Source organism: Prosopis cineraria, unplaced genomic scaffold (assembly GCF_029017545.1).
Source record: "Prosopis cineraria cultivar Desert tree isolate PC_DT_omini unplaced genomic scaffold, ASM2901754v1 PC13, whole genome shotgun sequence".
Classification (NCBI taxonomy): Eukaryota; Viridiplantae; Streptophyta; class Magnoliopsida; order Fabales; family Fabaceae; genus Prosopis; species Prosopis cineraria.
Genome location: NW_026555344.1, coordinates 2,171,826 through 2,182,062, shown reverse-complemented (window position 1 = coordinate 2,182,062; position 10,237 = coordinate 2,171,826). Strand labels below are relative to the sequence as shown.

Genomic DNA, 10,237 nt, shown 5'->3' with positions numbered 1-10,237 from the left:
TCTCACCTCAAAACCTTGAAACTGTGGTAGTGTTGTTTCTTTTGTTGTTCTGTAACAAACCTGTAATTTGCAAGCTTTGGCTTTGGTCACGTATACAGTTTAATGCATGTTAACGTTACAATCTCTTCTTCCCTACCAGCATTGGCTATAAAACTTCCAGGCTGAATGCAAGTTCACGAAGAAGCAATCATCAGTAGCATCCCAAACTGAAGAATTCACAGACCCTGCGGATGCCCAAAAGAAAAAAAGAAAAAAAAAAAACCCACAAAACACTGATAGTCTGATCTCCCAGATTATCTGCCATTGACAACTATTTGCATTACCAGATCATTCCAAGAGTCAATTGGCCCTGGCAAGCACCAATGCAAACAGTCATTCTGAACTCTGGCATTTCTGTCCTTGGCAAATGGTTGAAAGTGCCGGTATGGTCCCGGATGACCATCTGGTCTTAGCAGGGAGAGGCCGGTCAGGTCCAAAAGATTCAAACTTGTAGCACCATGTTTGGATCCTGGGGATGCCTCAGCCTTGACCTTGGCCTTTTGAAACTCTCTGAGTTCAATACTTCTCAGGATAATATCCAGATCTCTCAGGCCTATTTGACCCTCTTTGAAGGGCATTGTCCTGTTACAGTACCCTCCATTGTACCATTCTGCATTCTCAAAGTGATCTGGTGTGGTGGTTCTGAAGATAACAACGGGTTTGTGGTTGGAGTTTATGAAGAAGTTGAAAGCTACCTGTAGTGCTTTTCGGTATGCATACTCAAATCCTAGCTCTTTTATGCTCTTGTTGGCGCAGTAATGGCAGCCTGTGACTGCACCATTCTCAAGGTACACTGCAGTTCTGAGAAACCACTTGCCACCAGAAGTCACGACGTAATCAAAACTTTCATACCGATTAATCCATTTGCTCTCGAGAACGTCGAGGTAGAGCTGTGCTTCGGCAGAGGAAACTCCATTGATGTCCTCAAATATATCTGCTTTGACCAGAAAAGGAGCCCAAATTGCTGAGACTGTGAAGTTGTGAGCTGGGAATTTCCATACTCTGTTTTTGAATTCCTCATCGTGGCAGACCTGGACAGCTGGTTCCACCTGCCAGACAAAATCACTGATGAAGCATGAATCAAGTACTTGATCAAGAATGAAAGTGTGCGAGAAGCAATTCAACGTTAGAGCATCAACATCAGTTTAGCATCGTACACTACTAGAGTTATGAAACTAAGAACAAATGCCAATATAGTGTAATGCATGTATTCATGGTGTTCATTCATGATTAGGATCATTTCAATATTCTTTAAGGTCTGGTTTGTACTAACTATCAGATGATTTTGTAAAAGTAAATGCATATAGTGCATCTAGAGAGAGGATATGATGGCTATAAAATGTGAGATCCACATCGTTTTCTCTCTTTAAATATATAAAAGCATAAACAATATTAAAGAACCCAATTTCCAAACCATGACAGCACAATCTGTCTTCCACACCTGAAATTGGGACACTAATACCAACAAAAGAACTGTAATATAAAACAAGTTTTGCAGAATAGGGATGGCCATTCTCCAGGTTCAGTGTATTTAGACTATGCAATCTGTAAGAACTTGAACTACTTTGTTTCTGAATCTAAGCTTCTCCTAGTGGATTCAAACAGGTTTCTCTGAACTTCCTAAGACTAGAAAATGAAGTAGATAACTGGGAAAAAATGAAGAAGCGAATACAAAACTTGATACGACAAAGAAATCTTTCAATGCAGTAGGGACTAGCTGTACCTCGGAGAGAATGCAAAGCATGGATTGAACATGGTTGCGAGAGATGGAATCGCCGATGAAGGCCCATGATTTGTCCCTCATAAGATTGAGAAATTTCTGGGGGTTGAACTTTGGTAATTCACAATCATGTGGCCTCCAGCGCCAGTAAAGATAATCCATATCGGGTCTTCCATTCTTCATGCAATTTTGATGATCTTCAATAACATGGCAGCTCTCATTAGTGTAAGCTGGACCATATGGGTTTGGTACCCACTGTCCCACAAAAAGAGCACATTTTGCTGCATCCAAATTTTATAAAGGGAACTCTTAAGTTCAGCAACAAAAAGCTACAATTTCACATCTTTGTTAATGCATTTCAGGACTGATTGTGCAGGAGAAAAACGAGAAAGAAAGGCAGCATCGTTATGACAATCAAACACTGAGAATACTTTCTTCAGATGTTGGTGTCTGAGAAAAAGGGGAGGGTATGAGGAAAGATTTAATTACAAGAGACAAATACAGAACTGGCCAGAGATGACAAAGGTCAGAGCTAATCATGAAGTTTTTAATGAGACTGGAGATTAAAAAAATTAAATTAAAAAGAAATGGGTCCCATACAAATTTATATGTTCTGTATTACTCTTTTTTTAAAAAAAAAAAAGTCTGCAATAACTTTACAATCGAGTGAGATTCCATGGAGTGCTAATTTAGAGAGTGGCCATCAGCTAAAGTTCCTCATTGAATGCAGAATCAAACATACAAATAAATCAATTTGTGTTGTCAAAATACAACAAATGAGTGTGCTAAGAGGTAGTTGCTAAAAATGCTTTGGCTGGAGAACAATCTAAATTGCATAATGTCAGGCTCGCTAGATTTCAAAATTAGAAAATGGACATGACAATCAGTAGATTGACCAAAAACAATGTAGTAATAAGATACTTTAATTATATTTCCATCTTCAGACATATTTGGAAATCCAACGGAGAAAGAAAATCAGTTTTCAAAACTGAAAACCAAAATCCCAAATATGAACAAGAAGTAATGGGGCAATATTATTTTCTATAATAATTGTTGAAAACGAGGAATGGGACTACTTTTGCCGCTAAAAATCGCATTTCTCATTCATGCACGCCTTCAATGAACAAAAAAATCTTAAAAATTTTCCTCACCATTATCAGCTGTTTGGCCTTCATTTGCGGGAAAATTTGCAGCGTCATGGGTCTGAAGAGGAAAAGAATTCCCAGGGGGCTGTGCTTTTTCCTGGGAGGCAATAGTAGGCGTCTCCATAACCATAAGTGATGATGATGAGACGGAGTCAGAAACGAGAAGACGAAAAGCGAGACCCACAAGGAGAAGCGAAACAACCAACTTAACTAAAACTTGATTGTGTTTATGAACAGAAAATGGGTTCGAACCAGACCTCATTCCCTTCACCATCTGGGGGTGTTTGGCGATCCAGAAAATCAGAGAAAGGACCAGGAAGAAAGAAAGAAAATAGAGGCGATAACAATTTTTTTTTTTTGTTTTTCCAAATCTATTTGCAGTTTTTCACTTTTTCAGTTTTTCTTAACTACCTAAACGATGCGCTCGAGTATTTTTTTTTTTTTTTCATTGCTCTTAATGTATTGTGATGGCGATAATGTGGAAGACCAGTGGATGGATTATCAATTTATGAGAGAAGAGTTAGCAGTAATCTTCATCAACAAGTCAATAGCACATAATGATTGAATCTCACGTGTAGGACCATGAACAAATGTAGAATAGATAATAAACGTGATTGTTCAAACAAATATTTCCTCCCTTTCAATTATAAGATATTTTTTAATAGAATTTATTAAATATATTTTACAATTTTTTTTAAAAAAGACAAATATAATTTTTTAAAAATATTCTTAATTTAATATAATTTTATTATGAAATATTAAAAAGAGAAAACGTAATAGAAAGAGAAGCGTGATATTGGAATAAATTTTATTCAATTTTGAAGAAACCAAATTACTAGTAAAATGTTGTTTGTAAATTGAGATAGAAGGATTACTTGAAAAGTTGAAAAGGAGGCATTTTGCGTCGCTAGGTAGATGCCTGCCCTGGGCAGAGGGAATCGAGAATAAATGTCGGAAGGGACGAATCCAACAAAATAGACATACATACCTCTGTGACTGCTATTTCATTTCTCGTGAACTCAACCCAATATCAAATCAATCCCATGTGCTATGTCCTCAGGAATCAGGATTTTTAATATACATGCATATATTCCCATCAGAAAAATTACAAGTCCTTTTCTGAACAATTCATGAATAGTGTAGTTCTCTAAAATGTCTATCTTATATAAAATTAAGAGCCTCCATTTTATAACACCTGTTATCATAATCATAATGGAGAAATTTCATGCATCTAAATTATTTACAAAGTTCCAATACCTTAGTCTTGTCATCAATAGATAAAAATATTCTTAAACTGCTTTCTTTCAAGAATCATCACTTGACTTTTTTTTTTTTAATTTCTTTATGTTGTATGTACGTAAGCATCGAATAGCAGATATTAAGAGTTTAATGCCGTTGTGATTATGAACGACTCTTTATAAATGGAAGATTACAAGTTTAATCTGCTCGTTATTATTAAGGGGGGAAAACAGAGTAATGTCTCGAAGGTTGTGCTTTCTAAATTTGCATGGCGAACGTTGATGGATATAAATTAATGAAGCACAGGCAGTAAGCCACTTTGGTCAAAGAAAGGATTTTGACGTCTTCAATCTTTAGGACCTTTCACTTGTAATAACAACAATGATGAATTGAGCTTAATTACCGGACAAATCTCACTCTTTTCTTTTCATGTAAAACAATATACAACACAACACGATGATCAAATTGATTTACAATTTTTTATAGATCAAATAACAGTTAACCTAACACACGAGTTGCTTTTACGTTTTCATAGAGCTACCGGATAGAATCAACCCCGAAACTTCCTAATAAGTTTTCTTCTTCCCTTATCAGCAATGTCAAAATGATAAATTTACACATTTTACACGTCCGTTCCAAGAGCAAGCCCATGCACGCAGAGTCATCTCAGGCACAGGCTGTGCAAAATTTTTCCACAAACCAGCACAAACATGGAACAAAATCCATACTTCACCTTTTTAATGCAAACAACTTACTCCTACACTTCCATCACGAAGCAGCTCTGGGCGTTTTCATGCCAAATCCATGCTTCACCTTCTCCACTCTGTTAAAATTATCAAGACATTATCAAGAAAAGGGTAGACATTCGCTGGTGAAGAGGAAGAAAAACATTCAGATATCTATATACTTACGTTGGTGCAAGTTTGCCGAGGCTATCTAGCTCTTCGCCGGTGTCATCATCTCGGACTCTCCCAGAAATGTCGATGATGTACGATCTATCTCGGTCAAGGGGAAGCCCTCTGCTGGCAAGCAAATCCAAATCCTTCTGGTGAAGCTCTCTATCATTCACAAACACGCCCGTTGTTCCACCAGCACAATTTTCTGGCATGGGATGATTGAATTCTTCGATAGATGGCTGCAACAGAACTCCATTTATTCAAATTATCTTTGATCCAACCATAAGCATATGAAAAATAAAAAATGAGTGTTATTAGTCATATAGCTATATCAGTTATCTGTTATCATTGTGTAGTTTCTGTTATTCAGTTTCAAGTCTTAGTTAATCTGTTTCATGTACACGCGTCACTGCTATCCGTCTCCATATACTTCAATAAATACGATAGATGTACCAACATGTAATTCAGATTCAACATAATAAAGAAGAGTTGTTTTCTTTCTTCATTTTATACTCTACATTTTGGCAAGCGTCATGCATCATGATAGCATCTTTCAGAGTTCTTCATCATTAAATTCTTGTGGAATTAAGAAAGATAGCAACAGAGAGACTGGAAGTGTATAAATGACCAACTGATCCAACTTATTCTTGTCGGTTTATATATGAATTTTTCACCAAAGAACTACATGGAATCCTAACTCTTGAGTATGCCAGAATACTAGAACTTACCATGATTATTCCAAGACAAGGACCACCCATGACACCCCAAAATCCAGCATGAAAGTCGTACCTATTGAAAAAATTGCATGAGGGAAAAGAAATTAGCGCACTATATATGCCATCTGCATGAACTTCCTAATATACCAAAAGCAAGGTTACAGATGCAATACAGCTCATGTACAGCTTTTTATACGAGAAAACATATGAAATGTGTTTTGATGATCAGGTTGTCAATAAACAGACAAATGATTGCATTCTGCAGGTAAATCATACTAACCAATAATTCCCAGGCTGGATTGGTCCAGCAAGCTTTTCAGCCTTCTTAATCACACGATCAGGTATAGGATGCCCATTTACAGTAACACTGCTACTATTTCGATTATCTGTTTGATTAGATCTGGAGAAATCCCGGAAGCTTTTCTTGATATTTGCAAAAAATGATTCACCTCCCTTTTTAGATCTTGAATGATCATGCTCTCGGCTTGCATCACCTGAGTCCTGGGACACCCCAGTGTTGGAGTAATCATGAACATCCATCTCAGTTGCAGTTGCTGTTTCTTTCAGAGAATTTTGTCGCGATGTAGTCTTGTCTGATTTCACCTTCTCTTGCTCTGAGCGACTACTTCGGTTTCCTTTTCCAAACCGGTTTACTGTATGATTATTATTAGAATAATCAAAATACTCCTGAAGAGGTGAGCCAGCAGGTGGGGTAGACAATGAAGTTTTAGGTTGAATGGACTTGGTAATCTCTATGGGAGCAATCATGGCCTCAGGACTATTTTCATCTTCAGACGTACTCGGAGATGAAGAATGATAACTGTGCATCTCTTGAGGCTTGCTAGAGTTGGAGCTTGGGTCTGCAGGCAAAGAAGAAACAGGTTCTCTATCCACTGAGTGAAAATCATAACCAGAATAATCATCAGATGAGAAGTTTGCACCGTGAGAATGTGACACCCGGCTACTTGCAACCACATTCATGCCATCATCAACCCCAGCAGGTATTCCTTTCGTTTCTGAATGAGGAGAAATAACTAGTTTCTTGTTGATGACAGCAAAGCTGATTTCAGAAGAGCATGCTCCACACTGCACTTTCTGCTGATGATTTTTCACCAATACTTTCTTAGGCAGCTGCAGAAGCTCAAAGCAGTTATAACATGTGATGAATGGAGAACCACCTGCTATAGGATGGCAACGCCGACTACCAGTAGCTAACATTACTTTTCGAGGGCGGCCTCGGGCAAACCCACCCATTTCAGGGTTTAAATCGCTAGGCCATCTTGGATGTGGTTGTGACTCATGGAAACTCACTGGAGGAATGGTGGGTCTAGAATTATGCACATGTGGACCATACGTACCTAGGATCTCATGACGGTATAACATAGGATCATTCATGTTATCAGGGTATCTGCCATTGATATATGCAGCAGGTGGTACTGGCACTGAAGCTTTTCGTTTGTTCTCATAGCAACAAAAACAGGAGCAAGAAGCCGGGTGAAGCATTGTGTTATGCATATATGGGTCATATGAATCAGGATTGGAGTCCGCATAATGTCTGGGGAAGTGAGGATGCAATGGTTGTTGTGGGAACTGATGGGATAAATTATGTGGACCTCTTCTCAGCATTTGAGAGGCATAAGGATCCCCATATCCAGAAATATGATTTGGATTATGCATTGAAGGATGGAAGTTGGGCATGCCCATCATGTCTTGCCCATTTGAATAGGCAAACGGATCACGAAGATAGTTGAAATAAGAAGGGCCTGCCATGTGTTTATCGGGGCCAAGAAATTGCCTAGAAGTTCTGTTTAACCCAGATGCTGCATCAGGAAACCAAGCATCAGAGCCACCATAAGGATCTGGAGGACCCATCCTTCCATCTACACCGATCTTCTCTTTTGGGTTGTTAGAAACTTCACAAGACTGAGTAAGCTGATCCTTGAGCTCATCAAGTTTCCTGAGAAGCTCAGCTCGGTCTTGCTCAAGGTGCTGAACTGCGTCCATGGCATTCATGTCCTTGTGGTTCCTCCATTGATCCCCAAAGGAGAAATTGGAATAGTTGTTTGAAGTGCCCTCATCAGGATAGTTTGAAGCGGAAAATCTCACTCCTTCAACATCAGCTCTCAGCTTTCTCCAAAATCCCTCGTTTCCCCATCTCTCCCCATTCTGCCCATCAGACATCCTCCCAGAAAATTTGGACCGGGTTTCAGAATCTGTGTTATGAGAATTAGACTCTTCTTGCTCTCTTCCTATCGCTTTACCTGCTTCCTCTTTTTTCCTGTTCACGCCAAGACCATTCTCTGAGTCTCCTTTCTCAATGGAATCCTTGGATTGGCTCAATAATCTCTCGTGTCCCTTATTATTCTCTTTGTCCGAATCCTTTGGCTTAATATGCCTTGGCGAGTCACTATTGGACTTGACATCAAAATCTGAAGAATTTTCTGATTTAGCACATTCTCCTACAATCTTCCCCTCGTCAGATTTCTCCGACAAGCTACCACTTTCATTACCTTTATGCTTAGCTGCAAATAAATTTAAAAAAAAAAAACAGAGAGAGAGATGTATAAACTACTATAAGACAACATAATATCCAATCCATTCAAACCACTTCTCATGTTTTAATTCTTAGATTAGAAAATTATTCTAGCTTGACTTCATCCTTACATTTCAATAGTTTGCTGATTTATCTCATGCTAATCGAATATATATAAAAAAAGGTCAATAACAAAAAATCTGCCTAATCACGAAGCTAGAATCAAAAAGGCGAATTTATGTCCCTTCAATTCAACTCTTGCAAAAATTGTGAAGGCTAAAACCATAACATATAGAGCAGAAATAGAAAGAAGAAGAAGCAGCCGATTTATTTCTATTGACTGACTATACGGGGGAAAAAATCCACATTCTGGGGATGAAGTATTTTTGCTAGTCGTGAAGCTAGAAATAAAAAAAAAAGGCCATTTTTTTCTTTAATTGAAACCACTCCGCAAAATTCTTGAAGCAAAAGAACACGAAACATATACAAGAAGAAGAAGAAAAAGAAGCAAGGGAACCTCGAAGAACGGCGCCACAACCACCACATTGATAAACAGAGTAATCAGCGAGCTCGGGAAGGAGATTATCGCACTTGGGACAGCGAACCAACCGAACCTTGGCCGATGCCGACATTGCACAGAAACAGAGGACTATTCAAACACCATGACCATCGAACAACGAAGAAGAAACCTCCAAGGCAGGACTTTCAAAGTAAAAAAGAAATGAGTTTTTTTTTTCCCCTTCTTCGTCAAAAGAGAAGGCTCGGCGTCTCGTAAGCAACGACGTTAGAAAACGAAGGAACGGAGGTAGTGGTACTGGCGGTGGGGTGCCGTTAACAGGAGCTTTGGTTCAGAAAAGACGCAGAATAAGAGATTCAGAAAGAGAAAGAGGAAGAGAAAGAGAAGCAGAGAGAGGGAGCTCTTTTCTGCTTTTCTTTTGCTGTACTGTCCCTGCTTCTTCTTCTTCGCTCTTTTTTCTGGGCACCGTAGAATTTTCTCAGAAATCTTAGACCAGCAATAAAAATAAAAGGGGGGAAGAAGAAAAGGGAGAATCAAAGTGGGGACAAATTTCGCTGGGAATCTCACAATTTATCCAGAATTACAGAAAAATCCCAACTTTATTGTTTATAAGTGAAGGGGGATCGGTTCCCGAGGGAGTGATCTCGGCAGGACAAGGAAGAGGAAGGGAAGGGAACCAAATAATTGGCACGGTTATGAAGGAGGGCCGGAGGAGGGGTATGAAGCGACGTCGTTCGATGGGAGTGTGGTGTAAAAGCGAAAAAGGTCAAACGGGTGGTTGGTGCTTAATGGATGGCATCTTTCAGTGGTGAGTCGACTCGTTGTGAGGAGTGAACAATGAGGTTTCTTTCTGAATGACAATGCTCTTTCACAGTTCCCAGGAAGTATGGAACTCTCAGAACGATGCTTCATTGGTTCGTATCACTGCTTTTATGATTCACTTGTTTTTTCTTTCCTTTCAAGGTCGAAAGAAATTTTTTTTTTATGCTACTTATAAATTATGTAATTAATTTTTGCATCACAAGTTTTTTAATTCTTCATTAAGTGCTAACAAGAAATAACATATTATTAAAATATGTTTATTTTTCACATGATAAAATAAAAAATTTGTTAAATTTATAAGGAATTTTAAAATTTTTACCCATATAACCCATTTAATAAGATCAAACAAAGATAAAATCATAACATTTTAAATATTTTGTAATATGACAATTAATATTTAAATTAAATTAAAATGATAAAAACACTCCTTCTCCTTAAATTTAAAATCTTACTCTCATTCTCAGACATGAAATATATTATACCATCTAAGTTGATAGTGAAGCATTTAAAATTGTTCAAATATTAAAATGATATATAGTTATAAATAAACTTCGATTGTGATCGTTTGGTTATAGGAATTTTGCTTTTATCACACCCCAACTGATTTTAA

General features: G+C 38.0%; 2 protein-coding genes across 2 annotated transcripts; both read right to left on the bottom strand.

Annotated features, from left to right (window-relative positions):
• On the bottom strand, nucleotides 1–3,218 carry LOC129289771 (protein trichome birefringence-like 25). The gene is made up of 3 exons (XM_054926527.1): nucleotides 2,911–3,218; nucleotides 1,763–2,040; nucleotides 1–1,088 (listed from the first exon to the last, which is right to left on the bottom strand). Exons 1-3 carry the CDS (start codon nucleotides 3,176–3,178, stop codon nucleotides 294–296), a joined length of 1,341 nt encoding a protein of 446 aa, XP_054782502.1. The 5' UTR covers nucleotides 3,179–3,218; the 3' UTR covers nucleotides 1–293.
• Nucleotides 3,219–4,542: 1,324 nt separating this feature from the next.
• On the bottom strand, nucleotides 4,543–9,498 carry LOC129291075 (protein ENHANCED DISEASE RESISTANCE 4-like). The gene is made up of 5 exons (XM_054928198.1): nucleotides 8,806–9,498; nucleotides 6,036–8,277; nucleotides 5,768–5,828; nucleotides 5,055–5,278; nucleotides 4,543–4,966 (listed from the first exon to the last, which is right to left on the bottom strand). Exons 1-5 carry the CDS (start codon nucleotides 8,918–8,920, stop codon nucleotides 4,912–4,914), a joined length of 2,697 nt encoding a protein of 898 aa, XP_054784173.1. The 5' UTR covers nucleotides 8,921–9,498; the 3' UTR covers nucleotides 4,543–4,911.
• Between the last annotated feature and the right edge of the window lie 739 nt (nucleotides 9,499–10,237).

Coding starts and splice junctions, on each gene's coding strand:
- LOC129289771 (XM_054926527.1), bottom strand. CDS start 3,178: ATGGTGAAGGGAATGAGGTCTGGTTCGAACCCATTTTCTGTTCATAAA. Junction 2,041..2,910: donor AGGCCAAACAGCTGATAATG/GTGAGGAAAATT, acceptor ATTTGGATGCAG/CAAAATGTGCTCTTTTTGTG. Junction 1,089..1,762: donor TGCTTTGCATTCTCTCCGAG/GTACAGCTAGTC, acceptor TTTGTCTGGCAG/GTGGAACCAGCTGTCCAGGT.
- LOC129291075 (XM_054928198.1), bottom strand. CDS start 8,920: ATGTCGGCATCGGCCAAGGTTCGGTTGGTTCGCTGTCCCAAGTGCGAT. Junction 5,829..6,035: donor ATCCAGCCTGGGAATTATTG/GTTAGTATGATT, acceptor TTTTTTCAATAG/GTACGACTTTCATGCTGGAT. Junction 5,279..5,767: donor CTTGTCTTGGAATAATCATG/GTAAGTTCTAGT, acceptor GTTCTGTTGCAG/CCATCTATCGAAGAATTCAA.